This window comes from Dipteris shenzhenensis, chromosome 26 (genome assembly GCF_047967505.1).
Source record: "Dipteris shenzhenensis isolate YYH24624 ecotype China chromosome 26, Dip_SZ_1.0, whole genome shotgun sequence".
In the NCBI taxonomy this organism is placed as follows: Eukaryota; Viridiplantae; Streptophyta; class Polypodiopsida; order Gleicheniales; family Dipteridaceae; genus Dipteris; species Dipteris shenzhenensis.
In genome coordinates this window covers 35,961,101-35,984,641 of record NC_141621.1, presented here as the reverse complement: position 1 = coordinate 35,984,641, position 23,541 = coordinate 35,961,101, and the positions used below count along the sequence as shown (strand labels likewise).

At 40.1% G+C, this 23,541-nt stretch overlaps 2 protein-coding genes across 3 annotated transcripts; both read left to right on the top strand.

The window, feature by feature from the left end:
• Nucleotides 1-18,744: 18,744 nt before the first annotated feature.
• Nucleotides 18,745-21,430, top strand: LOC147885008 (glycine--tRNA ligase, mitochondrial 1-like). 2 transcript variants are annotated; one of them, XM_087397731.1, is made up of 5 exons: nt 18,745-19,019; nt 19,118-19,541; nt 19,654-20,032; nt 20,315-20,988; nt 21,147-21,430. In XM_087397731.1, the coding sequence occupies exons 2-4, from the start codon at nt 19,164-19,166 to the stop codon at nt 20,338-20,340; spliced, it is 783 nt and encodes a 260-aa protein (XP_087253857.1). In that variant the 5' UTR covers nt 18,745-19,019; nt 19,118-19,163; the 3' UTR covers nt 20,341-20,988; nt 21,147-21,430. The 2 variants fall into 2 exon arrangements, with proteins under 2 accessions (XP_087253857.1, XP_087253856.1); XM_087397730.1 differs by having other exon boundaries at nt 19,654-20,988.
• On the top strand, nt 21,259-21,835 carry LOC147885007 (uncharacterized). The gene is made up of 2 exons (XM_087397251.1): nt 21,259-21,556; nt 21,675-21,835. Exons 1-2 carry the CDS (start codon nt 21,259-21,261, stop codon nt 21,833-21,835), a joined length of 459 nt encoding a protein of 152 aa, XP_087253377.1.
• Nucleotides 21,836-23,541: the final 1,706 nt, after the last annotated feature.

Below are 23,541 nucleotides of genomic sequence, written 5' to 3'. Positions count from 1 at the left end.
ACACACACACACACACACACACACACACACACACACACACACACACACACACACACACACACACACCCCTATCCCCTTATGTAGGGATTCCATACCTTAAGCATTCATGGGTGTGGATTATATGTACCCTTGGAGAGGACTTGGGAAATTTGCAAAAATGGTAATTAATTGAGCAATGTTTGGTTCATTGGAGGATAGTGAGACCCATATATATCTAGATTTATATAGGTATATGGGTTTATGTGTGTGTATATATATGTGTGTGTGTGTGTGTGTGTGTGTGTGTGTGTGTGTGTTTGTGTGGGCCGAGTGGCTTGAAACTCGTGAGTCATGGCGATCCCCTAAGATTGTTAGGGGGATATAGTTCTATTATTGTAGTGAGATAGGGGCGTATGGGGTTAATACTTCAAAATGGGAGGAGGGCCATAATGGACCCGATGGGAATACCTATGTATAGGCTGGGCAGAGAATATGTCATGGGCTGCACTTTAGAATCCAATGGGCTACAACAGTCTCTTGGATAGTGCAGCACTGTATTCATCATAACAATTAATGCACTGCTAATAATGACACCATATTGTGGATGGTGTAGAGATGAGCTTGCTCATTTGTGCACCAAAATTTGGATGCCGATAGACCCTACTTGCAACTATGAGTGGGCTAGTAAGTCAAGTTGTTGTGGAGCTTGAGATGCCTTGGACTTCGGGGCTCCTACTGCAAACCTTCACTCTAGGCTTGAGTGGTACATAGCGCATGTGACAAGACCTCTGAGTCCCAGCTAGTGGTAGCCACTGCAATAACGTTTCTACATGCTGCTTGAGGTGGAGGAAACTAGATCAAAATGGGAAATGGCCTGAGAACATTGCTTCCCTGTGCAAATATGGAGGACACTTAGGTACATCTCAATGTGACAACAAGAAGTGCTCAAAGTCCCACCCAGCTAGTAGCGTGAAGATTATAAGTTTGCATGATCATAGATCGCCCTTCACACTCTCTGCCCTCCAATGCTCGTAAGGGAGCTATGGCTAGAACAACCACTGGGAGAGGCTGAGTGTCTCATTGAGACACAAGGATGCCCTTGTACCTTGTTGTTATAAGGACAATAAATGTAGCAAGAAGCACCACTTCTATGTGGAGATACCTTAATGCTTGTTTGGAATGAAATCATACGGCCATCAATTGATAGCACCCTTGCAGCTCATAGAACTACATTTCTTTACTGCTTCATTCTACTATATCTTACGACCACGTTGCATTTGGGCTATAAGCTTGCTCCGATGACCTTCAAGAATGTCTTGGCATGGCTAGTTATTGTGGCTTGATGCTTTTGAACATTGTTTTGACTTTTTACGAGAATTGATCAGAGACCTATCTGCTTGGTGAAGTGCAAAAGAGTGCTTGTTTGCTTATGATTTGCACACTTAATGCTTTGTATAGGAAGGAAGGACGTCCCCTGATAGTGATTGCTCAACCTATAGCTTGACACTAAATGGTTGGTAAGACAAGTGCCAATTGCATTTCTCTACTACAAGCACTGCTTACATGGCATGATAAGAACAAGTCCAGGCACTAAGAAAACATCATATGGGCATCTAGATGGCAATGAGATACGTAAAGTAGAGGATTATTTTTGCTGGGGAACATATGAAGTTGCTCCATGCACTGATGTTAGATGCCCTCCATGCATGCGATACCATGCACCTTTGCTTGCAAAACTGAAAGATGAACGTACTAGATTCAGCTAGTAGTAGCTAGTAGGGTTCTGTTCTGTATGCACTCTGGTGTAGGTTTCCAAAATGATTGTCAAACTAGTTGATTGAAACCAACATATGCTAGCTTATTAAGTGAAGTTTAAAGCTCCCTCGATGTAAGCCATGTAACAAATCGATTGGCCAAGTGGTTCATGCTTACTATAACAAGGTGAATCATATTCAACGAGCTTGTCCAACCAAGAGGAGAGAAACAAGGAAGAGTGAATGACCAAAAAAGAATGATGCTAAGTACTAAGAAAAGCTTGCTAATGAGAACAACAATTAAAACAAGTAGATGTGGTGCACAACCAATTAGATCACCACAAAATCAAGACGTTTTTCGTTTTCAAGATGGAAACTCATTACTAAGACCTATCCTTATGAGGGTAGGCCAAAAAGTTTTGACATTTGAAAATGGGTGATTGAAATGTCACATTTTGGCAATGCTGAATTCACAACTCCTCAAAGAGTATGGAAGCAAAGTAAACTAATAAACCCTATGGAGCTAAGTTAGTTTTCTGAAGTGTGGAATGGTTTGTAACAAGTTGAATTTTATTCATGTGGCATGCCATAGATGGTGAGCAAAAAAGGGGGCATATGTCCTGATTAATGATGATCATTGTGCTACTGTAGTTGCAAATATTGGCACTCCAGTCAATAAGGTTAAGGAAACCTCATTATTTTAGATTTGTGTATTCAATTTAGGTAATTATTGGGTAGTATTACAAATAAGAAGTGTTGACATACGCCTTATGTTGTTGGGTCAACTATGTGTCAAACAATATATGAGTCCATGGACTAGAAAAATAGAAGGTTGCTATTATTCGTTACTTTTTTTGAGGGTATATAGTAATTTTAAAAAGCTAAATGTAGCATTGGGGAATGAACGAACCTCAACTAGGCAGGTAATAACTTGTAATCTCTTAAATGCAAGGTCTATACTATTGGATCACCAAATGCAATATGAAAGTATAGTCATCTGGACAAAGACCTACCGCGTGGATTCTCTTACTCATTCACATCATTTTTTGATGCTCTTAAAAAATCCAACATATAGCTCTTAGGACTGTATTATGCAAAGTGTTTGTATAATTATGAGATTGATAACACTATACACCACTTGTGAAGCCTATCCTCCCACTACAAACTAAATTTGTTTGTTTGTGATGGATGGTGGCAAGTAAGCTGGTGTACTTTTCTACAATGTTTGCATGATACCCTCTTTAGATGCTATGGTTGGATCTAGGTGCCACAGTGCATTTTGCTTTTGCAAGCTATTCCAATAGAATTTTGTCTTGACATTTTCTGGAATTAATCCTTGTCAAAAGGACTACAATATTTGGCACATTGTAATGGAATTTTGGAAAATACTTTTTTGTTCTAGTCTTTGGTTGATAAATTAGGAGCTCTATGCAAAGAAGGTAACTTGGGAACAGCTTTTATTATGAATTTACTATTCTACTACACCTCAAGCAATTTTTTGAACCACTATTATGGAGATATGTACCTTACTTTTTGATAAACTGAGTTGGCTCCTTCTTACTATTGCTTTCAACAATTCTGGTAACCCCCAGAAAAGGATGTAATGGGATAGTTGTAGTCATGATTTCTAAAGAAATTATGGTAAAATTTCACATAAAATCTGATATAGGTAAGCCCTGTACTTGTGATATATAAGGTTTACTAGTCTAACATTTTTTTGCATTTATTCATTGCGGTTGTGTCTCATCTCCAAATTATTTTATATTCTTTTTCCATCTCCTTTAATAAAATGCTAAGTTTTGATTATTGTTCCAAATTAGCAAACTATATATAAAAGATTTAGAACAACGTTTAAATTTGATATCATTTCAATTGATTCCGTGAAGATTTAAAAAACATTCGTCAAGGCTGATAACTTGGTCAAATTGACCTTGAACACCAGTATAGCAACAATGATGCACCTGAGCCAAAATGTCAACCTAGTACAAGAAGGGCTAGTCATGTGCTGCTAGTTAAGATGATAGAATAAAGCAAACTAAGGCAGCATTGGCAATGTAATATACTTTTATCACACTGAAATACTTAGGTTGGTCCTTCTTGCAATTGGACTTTGATGGATCACTTCTCACAAAAAATTGATTGAGAAATGGATTATGTTGGATTGGAATGGTTTTGGAATTCTTAGCACTATTAGGGTGGTTTTGGACAGGTTAAAACACACACTAGCCTAGCCCTTATGAGTTAAGAAAAATCTCATGATGGAGGGCTTTATTTGTTTGTAGGATGCATCCTCTTAGCACCAAGACTTAAGGGTCCTTGGCCATACTGAGCCCCTACCATCCCTTTCTCTTGGATGCCACACCATCATGACAATGTTGAACAAAAAGGTCCATGAGGCTATCATTGCTTTAGAGTTGCAAGAATTAAGAGAACAACCAAATTCAATAAATTTGTTGGCTATATAGTTATCCTTCAATGATTGGTGACTGGAAGAGACAACTTGGATAAAACCATAAACATCATTAAGCATCCTTGGACCAACTCATGGAGGATGATAATAATGGCTTAATGGAGTTTACTTAAAGATCTTTTGAGACTATGAGGAACCTCTATATGTACTCCAACTTTCACCCCTCCAACTAGACCACTGTTGCTAGATAACCTTGGTTTAACTTTTTAAATCTATTCTAGAGGCTTCTTCTTCCAATCTCTTACAACACAATTCTTGTGACATGGAAGGCCTTTCTACTGAGGTGTAAGAAGCAATAGTTTTAGATCGGTTAAAGATTGCAATAGTCACACCAAAGAAAAGTTCTACTCAAAATTATACAAGTCCCTTCTTCCCACCTTGAGTATTGAAAGCAGAACTCATGGCGACATATGATAACAAGACTTGGGAACTTCATGATATGAATCTTTTAGTGTCATTTGCTCTTGATACTTTGATTTTTTTCATGAAGTTGGTGGACTCAGCAAAGGCTATCAAAGCAGAAGCTAAAAGGGTTGAACAAAATTTTCATATTAGCATTATGCATAACTATTCCTTGACAAGCTTCTTCCCTATGTCAGCTTTTGATACTGGCAAGTGCCCCTCACCAGTAGGTGTCTTTGGTAGACATAAGAGTAGGATTTTAGAAAAGGAGAAACGTTTAACGAACTCCAAAGTTTTAAAATGACATCTTTAATGTGGCCAGACCATAAATTTGATTCTTTTTTTTTTCTTGTAACCATTTAATATTTACAAAGTATAAAGTCTTTTACATGATTCTCCCTCTCTCTATGGCCCTTACAAAACCCATTTTCTTTTGTTTCTTTAATCCTCTCAAAAATTCGTTGATCTTATGAGTTCATTTAGTATCTTCTAGAATTTGACATGATAGTTCATGTTCTTAGGTAAAGCAATAACAAGCAAAGGAATAGAGGCAAAATGTCTAACCAAGTTCAACTTCATTATTCTAACAATTGGTTAGTTTGGATCGTGACATGTAAGTGGACCTTGACCTCAGAGGCTGCACTACCTAGCAAGTTCAACATTTTCTTTTACCAAGTTTGTGCTCAATCTTTGTAACCAAATTTGTGCTTAATCTTTGTAAACACATGCACAGGCATGTGCGCATGCATGCGCACACACACACACATGAATACTTCCCTAACTATGAATTATTCTTTTATGTACCCCCTTGAAAATCTTCCCTTTAACTTTCTTTTTAACCACCCCACATACCAAGCCCACTAATTGTCCCATACCTCCTCTAATCCCTTATTAACCCATGCACTCATTCGCTCCTTACTCCACTTGTGACTTAAACTTCACTTGTGGCTAAATTGATTTTTTTAAATTATCTAAGAATCATATGGTTGTCTATATTCCTAGGTAAAGTGATAACAAGCCAGGGAAAATAGGCATTAAACCTGTCTACCCAAACGTAACTATGATGTTCTAACACCTAGTTTGTTTGGATGGTGGTAGGTAAGTGGACCCTGACCTCGGAACCTAGACTGCTTGAGGATTCGACATTTTTTTTCAATATTATGTTTGTCAAACTCAATATTATTAAAAATTCTTAATTTGATCGAATTTTTTACAAAAGCTAGTTGCATTTTTAAACTTAGATCTCTCAAACATTTTTTCCTTATATGCTTTCCTTTTTCAACTTCTTATCCAAGTGATGGAATTTGAAAGTGTTCTAACTATGGTGGGACTATCGAATCAACATATTGATGAGTTATAATGAAATCATCATTCACAAATGGTCATAATATTTGCACACATCAAGAGTAAAAATGGTCTTTATTTTTTCAAAAGTACAATTGGTTAAAGCTCATTGATGGGGTGTGGAGTTATAGCATGATTCTAGCAACCTGATTGACAAACACAGGTAAGAAAATATTATATGAACATAGCCCAATGCTTTCAATGGGTGGCCACATTGTCTGAAGATCTGTAAAAAATTCTAGCTTTTTTTCTATATAGAAACCATGTATAGCTGGAATAGTTCTTTTGCTTGACTATTCAGATAAGCATCAATAGTATACCTCCTTTCTATACAACAAAAACGATGGATATATGGTGCTTCTAAAAGCAGTTAATGCAAGATATTTGGGAGCCATGGTATACATGGATGTGAGTAAAAAAGACTTTACATATTAAATATTGTAAAGAAGGCCCCATATAAACACACATATATGGATGGCTTGCATTCCCGCTTGGTAGAAAACACATGCTTTGATTTGCAAGGGTCTCTATTTTGCTCATTGCTCAGAGTAGTCCCTCAAATGGGAGTGGTAGGAATATTTTTTGGGGAGGCTAAATGGCATAAGCAACATGTGTTTATCATGTCCAGATTGACACAACTTTCACTCATATAGAGATATTGTACTATGATTACCAGAGGAGTGGTTACAAAAAACTAGTATGAGATATGCATTTGGAACCATATGAATCCCATACAAAAATCCCTCATGAAGCACCACCAGCTAAGGTGTTGTAAAGACATTATGATCTATTTTGTTGTTGTGACATTGATAACAGGTGGAGTTCTACAACAAAGCCTATAGTCCCACATTTTTAAGGACTTTTATTCTTACAATTTCTTTTTTTGGATGGATGTAGGTCAATGGAACTCCTTCGATACATAATTTAGGGTAGATCGGGGATAATTTTCCCCAATCTACCCTATTATTTTTCTAGGAATTTGTGGAAGCATCGATATAATCATTAACAATAGTTTGGGGTTTTTACTAGTAAATAGAGTCAAAATAATCATCTATATGAACATTGATATATTATCATATTGGCATTTATATAGACAGTTTATAAAGATGATCATTGCGGCACTTTCTTATCAATGCTTATATCCATAGTTATTGTGGCACTTTCTTATCAATGCTTATATCCACAATTATGTAGACACTTTCTTATCAATGCTTATATCCATAGTTCTGTAGACACTTTTTGTCTATTAAAAAAAAAATCCTATGTTGTTTCCATCAAAATAGCTATTGCTAATGGTGCAAATGGTTGTAGTGCTAAAACCCCCTATAATCCCTTTATAGATGCAAAAAAGAAGTCAATCACAAGTCTCTAAATGTTGAACAATGCTTTCAGCAAGTGCCTTCGCTTGGAGTGGATCCATTTTTTTTGCTTGTGCCTATGAAGCATGCATAGTCTTACCCACGCTTCTAGGTTTGAGCATCTCAAGGACAAGGCTTTGAGAATTTGATAGTGCAAGTTAACATTATTTTTTCTTTGTACATGGGCTATTAGAAAGGGACACAATATTGACACCCATGGACTTGCCTCTCTAAGGAAGCTGCAATCTACTCGTGGGGAATTTCCATTAGGCATATGCAATCTCAAAGGAGCAATGGAAAGTTTATCTTGCATCTTCCTTTGTGCTTCCCTCCAATTCCCAAGTGAAATGAAAAATCATTTGGCCAACTACAAGGCCATTTGATGACTCCCTCCCCCTAAAATAGTATTTGAGCATCAATCAATTTGAAATCAAGATTTTTGTTGGGTTTGAAGGACTTAGTGCACCAAAAGAGCACTCTATCAAATAGGTTATTTTCTTTGAGCATAAGGCTACACTCATTGATAAAAAAAATTGAATTGGATGAGATTGATTTATGTAAGGAAAGCTACATGGATATTATAAAAGACCACATACTCAGGGTGTTTTGGCGGGTTCCTGAGATGTAGTTTTCATGGAACCTTCACTACAAGACACGGGCCTCTTTTCAACGTCTTCTGATGCTTCACGGGCGCAGGCATGAAGATCATCGCTACTAGTTGGTGGGTAGGAAAGGTATATGTGTGGGTATGGGCATTGGTATATACCAACACTTATACCCACACATATATTGACTACCATACCGACAATTGACACCACTCTTGTACTAATGCTTTTAGTGACACTTTCATTGCTGCTTGGGTACATTTTTCCATATTGACATTTTTACAGAATGTCATTTGCAAAGGTCCTAAAGTAGTTTTGGACATTTGAAAGATAAAAAATATAACAGTATGTATACCAAATTTGAAATCAAAACACTCATATATTGATAGTGAACTTAATTAACATACAAAATTACTGTACAAAATGTTAGTATAAAAATGTGAGGGCCAAATTATACATAAGAAGTCTCGTCGATGTCAAAACTATGAATTAGTAGGATTTACATCGACAGCTTCATCTTGAGCCAAGTCTTGCATGCCAAATATGTCTATCTCAAGGTTTACATACAATTAATCACCTACATCATCATCCCCTATTGTATGTCTACCTAAGACTTGATCCTCTAGTTCACGGGCCTCTAGTTCTCCCTCTTCTTCCCCGAATTCGTGATCTCCACCTTCCTCCATTACAGTGCCATTATTGTCACCTTCTTTGTGGCCCATATTGTCATCTTCATCCTCTTCCCTAGATCCATTGGCATATTGAGATATCAAGCTCTACCCCCGATATATCTCCTGGATGACTATCATTTATGTCACCACCTATGTTAGTTGTACTCGTGGTGTAGTTAGACTACCACGTATGTTTTTGGTTTGGGTTCACATATGAACCACGTATTCTAGGTTTTGACATATAGGGTATTTCCCTCTTCTATTGTATGGTTATTGTGTGCAAAAGTGAAGAAAGGGTTCACCCTCCAACCTTGTGTCCTCTCTCTTTTGTGTGTTGTGAAGAAAGCTGCACTTGAGTCTCCTATCTCTCTCCCTCATTCTTTACATGGTATCAGAGCCTTGTTCATGGTAAGGAGCTCAAGAAAGCAAGCCAAGTTTGTGGTGTCCTGGTAAGAGGACCAGTGTTGCTTTCCTATTTCGAGTTTGGGAGCAAATCTCTGCAGGTAGCACAGCCAGAAGTGCAGGAGTGCACTGTTTCAGATTGAGAGGCCCTTCGCAGTGTGGCGAGAGCGCAGTATATGCTTCGGGGCCGTTTCGGGGCCCGTTTTGAGGCCGTTTCGGGGCCCGTTTTGAAGGCGGAAGTTCTTCGCAGGCACTCAGAAAAAGGCCCTGTTTTTCACTGTGCGACCACTGCGCGGCTAGTCGGTGGAAAGGTGCCACAGAAATTGCATCGTATGCCTGTGTGCAGAGATATTGGGAGTTGCAGACTCATGCCTGTTGCCTGTTGATGCAAAATCGTCACTAGGAAGTGACTGTGTGGTGAAATACCACTTTCGTCAGTGTTGCAGATCTGCCCCTGTGAGGCTTTTTGCAGAAGTTTTGCTATCTGCCCTTGTGAGGCATTTGCTGTGTTTACAGGTTGCTGTTGCAATTCGTGATTTGTAAAATGTCTGAGAATCTGTCTACCATTGTCAGTGAGAAGCTTGACAAGAACAACTTCCAAGCATGGAAGTTCAGGATGACAAACTTCCTCATGGGAAAGGGAGTTTGGGAGTACATCAGTGGTGAAACTGCAGAACCAGTTTTGGGTGCTACTCCCACTCCTGCTGAATTGAAGGCCTATAAAGAATGGCATGAAAAAGCCAGAAAATGCTTGTATTGGCTGTCTGTTAGCATTTCAGATTCTATGATTGTGCATATACAGGATGTAGAGACGCCTAAGGAGGCATGGGATACATTGGTGAAGCTGTATATAGCACAAATACCAAGGCACGAAAGATGCAGCTAAAGCAAGAGTTGCACAATGTGCAAAGGAAAAATCTGAATATAAATGAGTATTCCTTGAAGGTGAAAGGCCTTGCAGATTCTCTTGCCTCCATTGGAGCACCTGTTGATGATGAGGACTTAGTGTTCGTGACCTTGAATGGTCTTGGGAAAGATTATGCACAGTTTCGGACATCCATTGGAGTCCGTGAAACATTTCCTGATTTTCAGGAACTTATTGCTCTCTTGCTGAGTGAAGAGCAAAGGAATGGTGGTTCAGCCACCTCAACTTCTCAAGAGACTGCTTTCTACTCGAATACAGGTAGAGGCAGGGGTAGAGGAAGAGGCCGTTTTGGTGGCCGTGCAGGAAATCAGAACCAACAGCAACAACAGGAAAACCAGTCCTATGGAGGAGGACGTGGTAGTTCTAGAGGCAGGGGGAGCCAAAGAGGCCGTGGTTCATGGCAAAGGAACCAGCAAGTAAATAGCAGCACAGAATGCTATTATTGTGGAAAGCCTGGACACAAGGAGAATACATGCTATAAAAAGCAGAATGACATCAAAAGTGGGAAGTTGCAGCAAAGCAACTATGCATCATCAAGTGGGCATGGTGACGACAGAAATGAGCACCTCTTTGTGATGCAGCATATGGTTAACTCCGTGTCAGGAGATGCTGCAGCTTGCAATGATGTTTGGTATGTTGATTCAGGTGCCTCTAACCACATGACCAGTCATGGTAAGTGGTTTCATGATGTTAGAAATTTGGATAAGCCAGGTTATGTTGAAACAGGTGATGATACTGCGCACCCAATTACGTAGGTTGGTAAAGTGCCATTGGCTATGCAGGATGGCAAAACGAAGTACTTGGCAGATGTACTTCATGTTCCAAAAATCACTAAGAACCTGGTTTCAGTTGGCCAGATGGTTGAGCAAGGTCTGCAGGTTAGATTTAATCCTGATGGATGCTTTGTTGAGGACTTGAAAAATAAGTGCCGCTTGATTGCAAAAGGCAACAAAAATGGCATAATGTTCACCTTGGATGTTGATATGCCTGAGGTGAAAGCTGCTATGTTTGCACATGGGAGAGGTGTCATTGCAGATATTGAGATATGGCACAAGCGCATTGGGCACGTGAATATACAAAGGCTGAAATCTATGCAAACGAAAAACATTGTTGCAGGTTTGCCTAAATTCAGAGTTGAGGGAATGCAAAAGGTATGTGAAGCATGCCAAATGGGTAAGCAGGCCAGACATGCATTTCCCAAAAATGCTAAGGTGAGCAGAAGACCTTTGGAGGTGATCCATTCAGATGTTTGGACAACCAAAGCTACTTCTATTGGTGGATGCCATTATTATGTGACGTTTATTGATGACTACACTAGGAAGGTGTGGATTTATTTTATGAAGCACAAAAGTGAAGTGTTCAGCCATTTCAAGGCTTTTAAGGCCATGGTTGAAAAAGAGAAAGGTGTGCATATTAAAGTGCTAAGATCTGATGGAGGGGGAGAGTATTTTTCAGAAGAATTTTGTGAATATCTGAAAGAACAGGGAATTCAAAGAAAGTACTCATGCAGATCTACCCCAGAATGGGGTTGCAGAAAGGAAGAACAGGCATATTGCAGAAGTAGGACGGGCGATCCTAAATGAGAAAAACATGCCTGATTATTTTTGGGCTGAAGCAGTAGCAACTGCTGTTTATATTATGAACAGAACCCCCACTGCAGCTGTCCATGGCATGACGCCTGAAGAAATGTATACAGGCCAAAAACCAGATATTTCTCACTTGAAGGTATTTGGTTGCATAGCTTATGTTCATGTTCCCGATGAGAAGAGAACAAAGCTGGATCCAAAGGTAGAAAAATGCATCTTTATTGGATATGCTCTGCACCAGAAAGGGTATCGTTGTTATAACCCTTCCACCCGCAAAATGCAAGTGAGCAGAGATGTTGTTTTTGATGAAATGAGCAGCTGGTATGCACCAACTGTTATGGTAGGAGATGCAGATGCAGGAAATGGGAATGCTGCAATAAATGCAGAGCAGCAATCTCAAGCCTTGAGTGGACCCAGAGAGTCCTCTACTAGTGGATCTAATGCATGGACAGGGAGATTGAGATCTAGTGAATCGTCACATGGCAGTCCTGATAGTGTTGTGCAGGTATCACATAAGGGAAAAGAAAAAGTGGACCATGTTCCAGTGTTTGATGTGTCTGCTGGTAGCTCTCATGTTGATGGAGAGTCAAGTGGCTCTGAAATGAGCCTTGATGAGGAACTTGGGATTCCTTCTGTTGTTACACCTGGTGCAAGGAAAAGCAGGCATGATTTAAAGACTCCTGCAACTGATCCAGCTGTACGGAGGTCCACTCGTATTAAGTATCCAGTTGACAGGCTGAGATATGATGGGTATACAGCACATCACTATGCTTATATGGTCAAGGTTCTAGAGGAGCCAGAGCCCACATGTTTTGAGGATGCAGCAGGGCATAAAAATTGGGAAGCAGCTATGGATGAAGAGATGGCTGCCTTGGATGCAAACCACACTTGGGATTTGATGCCTTTGCCTCATGATAAGAAGGCTATTGGCTGCAAGTGGGTTTACAAAGTAAAGCACAATGCTGATGGGTCTGTTAGCAGGTACAAGGCAAGATTGGTTGCCAAAGGTTTTGCGCAGACGTATGGAATTGACTATGAGGAAACTTTCAGCCCAGTTGCAAGGATGGCAACCGTGAGAGTAGTAATTGCTTTGGCTGCTGCAAAGGGATGGTCTTTGCATCAGATGGATGTGAAAAATGCCTTCTTGCATGGTGATTTGCAGGAAGAGGTTTATATGATGTAGCCGGAAGGTTATGAGGATAAGTCACATCCCGATTTTGTATGCAGGTTGCGCAAAGCCTTGTATGGCTTAAAACAGGCGCCGAGGGCATGGTCAGACAAGATAGGGCAATATCTTGTCACTATTGGATTTCAGATTTCCAATTCAGATTTTTCACTTTATGTGAAAAGGACAAACAGAGGGATTGTGCTTATAGTCATCTATGTTGATGACTTGATTATTACAGGTGATAGTGATGCAGACATTAATGAAGTGAAGCTGCTGTTGAAGCAGAAATTTGAGATGAAGGATTTGGGAGAGCTGCGTTACTTCTTGGGCATTGAGGTTATTAGATCCCTGAGTGGGATATGGCTGTTGCAAAGGCAATACGGTTTGGACATGCTGTCCAAATATGGGATGACAGGCTGTAAGCCTATCTCTGTTCCATTGGAGCAGAATGTGAAGCTCAATGCAGAAACAGGTGAGCTTCTTGAAGATATTACTATGTACAGGCGCATAGTAGGTAGCTTGATTTACATGACTATAACCAGACCAGATTTGAGCTATGCTGTGGGGCTGGTGAGTCAGTTTATGCAGGCACCGAGGAAGCCACATTTGGATGCGGCTAGGCGCATACTGCGGTATGTGAAGTCCACATTGCATTATGGACTGTTTTATGAAGCTGGGTGTGCATTACAGGTACACGGATACACAGATGCTGATTGGGCTGGTAGTGTCTCAGACAGGAGATCTACTAGTGGTTTTATGTTTTCCCTTGGGAGTGGTGCCATCAGTTGGAGCAGCAAGAAGCAGCCAACAGTTGCCTTGTCGAGCACAGAGGCTGAGTACAGGGGTGCAGCAATGGCTGCATGTGAGGTAGCTTGGTTACGGAAGCTACTTGCAGATATGGGACAGTCAATTCATGCAGCAGTTGTCATTCATTGTGACAACATTAGCAGCATCATGCTTGCTAATAACCCAGTTTATCATGCTAGAACGAAGCATATTGAGGTGCATTATCACTTTGTGAGAGAGAAGGTTCTAGCTGGTGAGATTGATCTTGTCTATGTCAGCACTGAGGAGCAGGTGGCTGATATTTTTACGAAGGCATTGGGTACCGAGAAGCTTCGCAGATTTAGGAGCTTGCTTGGTGTACGTGAGATGGATTTGAGCTTGAGGGGGAGTGTTGAGATATCAAGCTCTACCCCCGATATATCTCCTGGATGACTATCATTTATGTCACCGCCTATGTTAGTTGTACTCGTGGTGTAGTTAGACTACCACGTATGTTTTTGGTTTGGGTTCACATATGAACCACGTATTCTAGGTTTTGACATATAGGGTATTTCCCTCTTCTATTGTATGGTTGTTGTGTGCAAAAGTGAAGAAAGGCTTCACCCTCCAACCTTGTGTCCTCTCTCTTTTGTGTGTTGTGAAGAAAGCTGCACTTGAGTCTCCTATCTCTCTCCCTCATTCTTTACATGGCATCATTATTTGGATCTTCTACCGGCATCTCCGTATCCACATCCCTATCTTCAAAAATATGTTTGCTCCGAGGAGCAACTTGGATCATGTACCACCATCTTGGATCCAAATGATCCGAATGAAAGACCACCTACGTTGAAGAGTACAAATTAGCTTTGTGTAATTATATTCATTTATGCTCAAGTATTTAAAAAAAAAGAATCTACCAACATTTGTTTGAATATGAAGATATTAGATTTTAATTAATTCGTTAATGTGTACTTGTTCACAATGATGTAGAAGACCAAAGGTATCACTTTCATTAGTCTAGGGTCTGGTGGAGTCAATGGCAAGAAAACCACATTTGTCTCTCCTGGCTATAGCATTGGGAGCATTGTAGATAATTCTAAACCATTTGACATCAAGAATGCAAATACTAAATCTTCTAAAATCAACTTCATAGATGTCCTGTATGGTCCCACAATAGAGAGAGAGAGAGAAGATTGGTATTAGAAGCACTTGCTCAGCTATCTTGTACAAAGTTGGCCATGACTCCACAATCATATGTGACTCTCCTTGAATCGATGCGTTCCACACAAAAATGCCACCCATGTGAACACAATGCACTGTACTTTTTGTACTACAAAATATCATGATTAAAATAATGAGGATGCATTTTGTAGCAATTGTGATCATTAAGTAGAAAGGTTAAAAACTTACATCTGGCATACATCCGACTGCAAGCTCTTGCTCTCGATTGGTTACATCCTCTCCATCACATTTGGCTTCAAGAAGAGCTTCTTGTAGCCAATCACAAGACATGTGTCTGAGAAGAAGAGCAAGGTCTGGTGGATATGGCATCCTCTGCCTATGCATGACTCTAAATCTCGCCCTCTCATTTATTCTTTTTGCTTTGGCCTCTTCATATCTCTCCAACCATCTTTGCATCTCGGGACTATTGAGAACACAAAACTTATTGAATTTCTCTCTTTGCTCTTTGCTCATCTTTCTTTCAACCCCTTTACCCTGGGGAACCTCTGCAACACACGATCATCGTCCTTACTGTTCCAAGCATTTGGCATATTGGGATCCATGGATGTAAGAAACTCTGTGATGTATACTAATGACTCCTGCACAAGCCATCCCTCTTCCATGCTTGCTTTGGATCTAGCACTTTGCCTTACAAATCCCTTCAAGGTTTTCATAAACCGTTCAAGGAAAAACATCCAACGACAATGAATGGTTCCCGCAATGGGTGTACAAGCAAGTGCACCTGAGTCATCATAATGCTTGAGGGAAAGTGTTTCTCAAGAAAGCACATTGCTTCAATGGAATCCACCTTATCCCTCTTGATGCTCGATACAAAGATCTCTTTTTGTGAGATCCACCTATTTCACACACACTTGTAAGATTCAATATTTTACACCCATCATTTAAAATTGTATGAAATATAATGAAGCTGATATGATAGTAAGCATACCTGACAATGTTACTAATCTTGTATATAGTGGTTCTAACATCTTTTGATAAGCATTCTCTCATTGTAATTGAGAGGATAAACTACCCAAGCAACAAAGAATTTAATTATAACAATGTGACACAATCATATAAGTTAATTACATGAAAGCATCAAAAATTTAGTTCCATATACTCTTCTTTCAGGCTAACCTATAGAATATTTGTAAGACCTTGTGCCAATCATGGGACTTGAGGCCACTAATCTTATTGTCCCTTGTAAATGCTCCCCTCAGACAATGCATGTCTCTTGTGGGTGTCTGAAAAGATGCAATATCCACCTTGACCCTTGCCTCCTCTCCTTTGGAAAGGATCCATGGTGCCTTTGGGAGAACAATTTGTGGAGGACATCCTTGGGTTCCTGAACCACCCTCTTGAGTTGTAGAACCATGCTCTTTAGTTCTACACACATGCTCTTGGGGCCACAAGTGAGGCATCCTACCCATCTTGTGCAAGTCTTCTTGCACTCCCCTTGTGCCTTTGTCCACCAACCAAGTGTGCCCAAATAGAAGCCCCCACATTCTTGAAGATATGCATGGGATCCAAGAGGTGATTGATTTGTAACTCACCCCAATATGGAAGCTCGTGAAAGATAGACAACCGGTCCATACCTGGAGGAGGCTTCTCACTATTAGCTATCCAAGCCCGAATCTAGTCACTTTCCTTCCTACGGATTGGGGGTGGTGGATCAAGTTGACTTTCATGTGCAAGATGATCAAGCAGAAGATAATGAGCATGACCCTCATAAACCATCTTTCTCATATGTCTAAAGTATTGCGCATTCAAACTAGGTCCACAAATAGGACAAGCGTGGTACCCTTATGTTTTAAGTCCTACATATATGCATGGGCACATAGGTCATTAGCAGGGATGATTTTTTCGCGTTAGTTTCGTTAATAAGCGAAAGTTTTATATGCCTTGTGAAAGTTTATATGCTTTTATAAAAATAAAAGCTTAGTATATTCGCCACAATTTGAAACTAAAATTCAAAAAAGAGCTAGGTTTAGCCTTTAAGATTATAAAATTATAAATAAAGTCCATGAAAATTCGCCAAAGTTTTATATAATAAATAAATATATTTGGAAACTTTCGCCAACATATTATATATACAATTTAAAATTTTGGCTAGATCTATACAATTAAGCACCAAAAGAAGACTTGTGCCCTTATATCCAATGCACATTTGGCTAACTTAAGCCTATGGTAGGCCCATCATTAGCAGTATGTCTACCCCTCATCAAGTCATATAGTAGGGATATATCTCTTCATGCTTCTATCTTCAACAAGAACATGAAAGGACACTACATACATAGGTAAACAGAAACAACAAGTAGATTCTTAGCAAGAAGATTCAAATGATTAAAATGACACAAAATTAAAGAATGAAATTTTCTATAATGGCCTGGTAGAAGGTGTTTTGTTAGATATTTTAAGTATTTCTTTAGTCTCAGTTTATGATCGCGAAAAGTAGGTAAAAATTAAACTAAATTAATGAATAGAGCTAGAGTAGTGAATACGCAGTAAGTCACATATTTAGTTGTGTGTGTGAAAATCTAACTTTAATTTCATCATGTACTTCTATACATTTATATATTTAGAAATTTATCACAATGCAAAGAACTTGCCAGTCAATAGAGGCTTTAAATATAAATCTACCCCTCAAGCACTTAAGCCATCTATCCAGTCTCACAATCTTCTATAGTGGAAGATTCTATAGATTTATGACAACAAATAAGAAGAAATGAACTAAACTAAAATGCCACATGCAAATACTTAAATGTATGTATCAATGTATAGGGGGACATCCTCTCTTTCTATTTTTACACATACACACACATGTTGTTGGTCTTGGCATTGAAGTCCCATATGAGCAAGACCTTTCCTAGCTACTTGCACCTCTAGATGTCCTCATGGAGTGCTAAGGAAGGTAAGATATGTCCCTAGAGATTGTCCTAATATAATCCAATGTCTGTGGGGATACATAACATGTTGTAATCCCCTCTCTCCCAGCTCGCTTTAGGGATGCACATTGATGAATGAGCAAAGGGTGACAGTGGAAGAAAGGAAGAATCAAGAAACCCCCTCTTCTACCATGTCTATATTAGCCCACCCACGTTCCCAACCAAATCCCATACCCACATTAGCCATCCAGCCCCGTGTGGGCATCATTTTGTCCTATCAAGACGTGTGCTCTAGCTTTTTATTAGCCTTTCTCTCTTGATCTCTATGTCCATAATCTTCATGGAAATGCCACCCTTTGGATCATCAGTCATTGCTAATGCACCAATGCACATCGTTTTTGCTGATGGGCGAGGAAGCCTTTGCTAATGCGCCAATGCACATCGTTTTTGTTCAATAGCTTTTGTAGTAGGTTACATTGACAACATTGATGCACAATGGGCTAAGATGTTGTGAATAAATTGAGCTTTAAAATTTTGACCCTCATAAATAAGAGGGATGGGGTGTCCTCCCCCTCCCCCTGCCCCCTTCTCTCCTTTTCTACTAATCAATAAAATTTTGAATTCTTTTCAAAAAATATTATGTTTAATATTGGTAAGTGCCAAATTCATAGCATACCATGCATTTCTAGTGCACGTGCTTTATAATGAGAACCTGAATGGAGACTGAAAGTGGTAGAGGGCAACACCAAGTTTCATATTATTGTGATTTACTCAAGAATCTAAAATAGTGTGTTTTCAAAGATTGTAGTTAAGGAAAAGTGGTATTGTTTGGTATTCATTTACTTAGTATAAAAATAATCCCGTTCACTCATGGTCTATTGTTGGTTAATTTCTTCAATGATGTAATTGAGCATTTTATGATGTTAAGACATGATTGGTCGCATGATTAGGGAAATACATGTAATAATCCATAAGAGCATAAAATTTAGTCCAGTGAGGTCAACCAATAGCTTTCCAGCTTCTATTATCATTGCTATTGTGCACAAGATGAGGATTGATTTTTCAAACCAATGGACCCTTGTGTGGGTGATGAGAGTGAGCAAGTGGGTGATGAAGACGGGCAGCACTAGCCACCTCTCGAGCGTAAACAAAAGGATAAAGCTTCCACATGTGGAGTGAGGATAATCCTGGGAAAAAAAAGGAGGAAACCCTATTATCTCGAGCGTCCACGCGGCGAGATCTGAAGGGTGAGATCCAACGGCAAAGGGGAGGTGGAGCTATTGTGGGAAGGGAGGCACTAATCGCATCGCATCGCCTCGCTAGTTTTGCATTCAAATCGATCTTCCTGCAGCAATTTACCCGGCAAGAATCATTTCAAGTTCCCCTCATCCCCCTACAGATTGCCACGGTCCCCTTTCGAGCTGCTTATCGGAGCTATTTTGCTCCTGGGAGCTCATTATCGTAGCGATTTGGCCCCAATTCGCGTAAGAGATCGTCAAAGTTTCTGTTTGAGTCCCCTCTCGGCTTCATTGCTTGCTCCTGGCATCCCTTTGTAACTCTGCGTCGCTGATTCGATTTGCAGGAGTTGATTCTTTTGGCTTGCAGCTGGATTAATCCCACCCGTTCGCATGGGTGCTCCGGCGGACCAGCTCGAGACTTTGCGTCTCTCTTTGGTTGCTCAGCAGGCAGCTATCGAGAAGCAGGGGGGCCTTGTGCGATCTCTCAAGCCTTCTAAGGCTGACCCTGCTGACATTGAGGAGGCCGTGAAGCTCCTCCAGGACTTGAAGCTACAGCTTCAGGATGCTTCCAAGGAGTATTCCGCCAAGGTGGGCGTGGGGAATGGAGTTGGCAGCGCGGAATCGTTTCGCAAGGATGTAAACGACACATTGGAGAGACGCCTTTTCATCCCCCCTTTTTTTGGGATTTATGGGGGTGTCACGGGGTTGTACGATTACGGTCCTCCGGGCTGCGCGGTCAAAGCAAATGTGCTGGCCTTCTGGCGCCAGGTCTTTCCTCCGTCTTCTTTGTGTGAGCGACTCGTGTTTTGCCCATTTCTGCACCCTTAATGCTATGAATGTGCCGTGATGAAATCGAGTTTTGCAAATGGATTGTCTGCAGCATTTCATTTTGGAGGAGGGTATGCTGGAAGTGGATTGCCCTTGCGTCACTCCCTATGTGGTTCTTAAGGCTTCTGGGCACGTGGATAAATTTACCGATTTAATGGTGAAGGATGAGAGGGGTCAGTTCTATAGAGCAGACCATCTTCTCGAAAAATATTGTAAGGAAAATCTGGAGAAAGATTTATTGATGCCACCAGAGAAGCGGGAGGAGTTGAAGCATGTGCTTGCAGTTCTTGACGAGTTGGATGCAGAACAACTGGGTGCAAAGCTAAAACAATCCAGCATCACTGCTCCTGGCACGAAGAAACCCTTAACCGACCCTTATCCCTTCAATCTTATGTTGCAACATCAATTGGCCCTACAGGCAATCTTCAGGGGTAAGTCTTTCACACCTCTTGCGACAAAGAACCTTTTGGTGTAGGCAACGCAAGCCATTTGAATGTGTTGAAATATTACTGTATGCTCTTGCCAAGCGTGCATGTTGGTATTGCGATAATTCTTTATATTTCAAGTGAGTGTATTGCTCTTCTTGTGTTCCTTTTTCTCTTTAAATGCATACTAGTACCGGAATTGATTCAAACTGCAACTTTGAGCTAAGTTTCGCAACATGCTTTATAACCTCTTTTTTTAGTATTCAAAAGTGGGCTCTTTCTGGATAGTGGGATGGACAGGTATTGTTATTTGATTTGAATAGAAGTGCCTTCTTGAGATCCTACAAAGGAAAACAAGTATGCACATTTACAATAAGATTCTTGGATGCTGTACATAATGACTTCTATGTGCAGGTGGTCATTTGGATGTGACAGTTAGGCAGGTAATTTCCTATAGTCACAACTGATATGATGGCACATACTACTTCGTTCTCTGTTGAGATTGTACTGCTTATATTCAAAGCAGAGACATATTAAAGCAAGACTTTGATCATATACTGGTGGACAGCAGCAGCTCCCATAATTTTATTAATCCCAAGGCTTTGCTGATAGTGATTTTGCAGGCACTGATATAGAGCATGGTTTGAGAGTGGATTTAATTGAAAGACAGCATAGATTTAATTGAAAGACAGCATATGCTCAACAATCTTTTGTCAGCATGCCCAGATTCAACTCTCCATTGACTAGACATGATGACATTTTCAAATGCAAGGGCTTACCAGATGATAAGAATCCTTCCAAACGAGAAGATCACTTAGGATTGTTCTACCTATATTAAAAAAACTTAATCCGGCCTTGTGCAGGCTCAGATTCAAGCTATGTAATACATGGGGGTTTTCATTCTCTGTTACTGGAGCTCTTGCTAGTCTGACAGTCAGAATTTGAGGACATGATTTTTTCGGGTAAGGACATTAGAACTGGCTAGGTTTTTGGGTAATACCCAATTGTACCAGCGCCACTTTATCATTTTGCAGTTCAATACATCCTCTTGCGCTCTGCATTTAGTGACCCTGCACACAGTCTACTCTTCATAATCTCTTTTTCACTCTCCTTGTACCAGTGCCCGCTGTGACCACAGTGGATCCTTTTACATATAACAAAGAAACAATTTAATCTTTGATATGTAAAGGCTATCAATGGGCACAGATTACTAGGTTTCAAAATGAGGAAACATGGATTTGGAGCATTTATCAGATCCTGAAATGGGTGTCTCCAAAAAGCCTTCATCGCGTCTGTTGGCCACACAGAAGCTTCTTCCACGTTTAGTGTGTGCAGCTGACTCAAGTTCAAATGAGTCGCAGGAGAGTGGAGATAATATTCATAACCACTTGTTGCAGTCAGACACAGCAGTTGACAACCAACCTTCCAAAGAAAACATGGGATGTCGGGAATATCCAAGCTTAACTGGTCAGAATCTATTAGCAGAAAATTCTGGAGACGGATTTAAATCAATCAGACGCCAAAGCACAGGTATCAGTACACCGCATGATAAAATCAAAAGTTCAATCACTAATTAGTTGAGCATCTAAGGCAATCATGAGCAATCATTGGATTCTGACCAAATTGCCACATTTTTTTTCTGATACAGAAACCAATGAGCAAGCTTGCAAAGGGGATGTGAGATTTCACATCTATCCAAGCTGGGATGGTGAGGATTTGTCGGCAGCCAGCCAATTCTACAGAGGAAGTGAAACAAGGGACTGGTATGATTATCTCAGGTTAAACATCTCAATTGCCAGAAAAATGTGAAATTCACTTGCTTTGTCGTCATGTTCCATATTATCTTTCCAGTAATGTGAGCAATTCTTGGATTCTGCTCAAATGGTCACATGTTTTCCTGCTTCTGTGTCAATGGGAATAGACCAGAAATCCTCATTTGGTCACAACCAAGATTGGAAAAACCTTTCCTCAACTTGGCCAGAAATCCCTACGCAACAGATGTCTGGGTTTTTGGCAACAATGCGAGAGATTGTAGAAGATGGTGCTCAAACAGTTAATCTAGAGACAAAGTCTTTGCAATCAAAATGTACTTTAATTGATGGCACACTCAATCTTGCTTTGGATGTCTAGAAGAATGGAGTGCCACAAAACGAGAGTGGGCAAGGGTGCTGCAGGGTATGGAATTGTTTCTTCATTAGCATCTCTGCATATATAAGAACTATGAATATACATGTAAGGTATGTGTGTGTATGTGTGTGCATGTGTGTGCATGTGTTAAGCCATTGATTGTTGCCATGAACATTTCTTCTCGTTCTTCCTCTTTTGTATGATCAAAAGCAAAACGAAGACTGTAAAGAGGTACACGCACTAACTTCTTTTTTCTACTTTCTATGTTTGACTTTTCATTGATAAAAATGTATGCTTTTCTTTAATCTTGTTCATTTGGTCATGCTTGGGGATTAAAAACGATTTGGCATGGCATAATTGTGAATTATTCAGAGCAGCACTGCGGATGCACATTCAAGTTTTCTTTGTATGCAAGTCAATTGAAGAAAACTGAATGCATCTTTAATGTGCCAGTGTGCATGTACACCTGCGAGAGTGCATGCACACGTGCATGTCTGTGTACATGTGCGCGTGCGTGCGTGCATAATGGTGTGTGTTTATGTGTGCGAGTGCTCGTGCTTCGAGATGGAGGTTGCTGCATTGCCATCTATCCTAAGCTTCCACCGACCTTGCAGATTCGTCCGTAGCACTGAATCTCCAAGCTCCTAACGTGATTCCCCAAGCTCCTAACATACCCCCCCTCAAGGGTTATCTCCCTTGCATGTATAAGGATTAATCTTAGGCCTTTGTGTGGACCTAGTTTCTCATGTCTGCAAGAGGTACCATGGAGGCAAACACAACACATAACCATAACATTCTCAATCTAGCCAAGGAATAGGGAAGCAAGGTGAACTAATTCCACAACCATCGGCACAAGTAGCGGAATTTGTCCGTCACCAACATCCATGGTTCCAGAAGGAGATGCCTTAAAGCTTGGGTGCTGCTAAAAACTGGTATGTGTAATCTCTATGTGGTCTTTCATACACCATAGCCAGTAGCTGTAGAGGATTGACTACAGTAGGGAAAGAATTAAGGCTGACATGTAGGCAGTAGATCTACTGTCACATGGGTAGCAAGTCTTTTTTAATGTATTTATTGGTGCATTCTATAGAGTAAGTTGAAATTGGTTTGGCATGCTTTATGTAGTGTAGTATTATGATTTCAAACATGAAATAAGGGCTTGGTTCAGAAAATGGTGTCTGGTTCCTGCGCTCACAAGACAGGTTGACTAAGAGGCACCACGACCTAGGATCAAGTTTCTTAGATCTAGTTGACAAGCTAAAGAAATGCATGCTTATTTATTTTTTAAAAGTTTTTGTTGTGAATATGCATATGCATCATTGTTTGTGATGTGCTCTTTCTTTTTTAATGTATTTATTGGTGCATTGTATAGAGTAAGCTGAAATTGG

What these genes read in the sequence shown, in the direction of transcription:
- LOC147885007 (XM_087397251.1), top strand. Translation starts at nt 21,259, where the DNA reads ATGGATTTGGAGCATTTATCAGATCCTGAAATGGGTGTCTCCAAAAAG. An exon ending in AATCAGACGCCAAAGCACAG is followed by an intron (nt 21,557 to 21,674) that starts GTATCAGTACAC and finishes TTTCTGATACAG; the next exon opens with AAACCAATGAGCAAGCTTGC.
- LOC147885008 (XM_087397730.1), top strand. Translation starts at nt 19,164, where the DNA reads ATGGGTGCTCCGGCGGACCAGCTCGAGACTTTGCGTCTCTCTTTGGTT. An exon ending in TGCTGGCCTTCTGGCGCCAG is followed by an intron (nt 19,542 to 19,653) that starts GTCTTTCCTCCG and finishes GATTGTCTGCAG; the next exon opens with CATTTCATTTTGGAGGAGGG.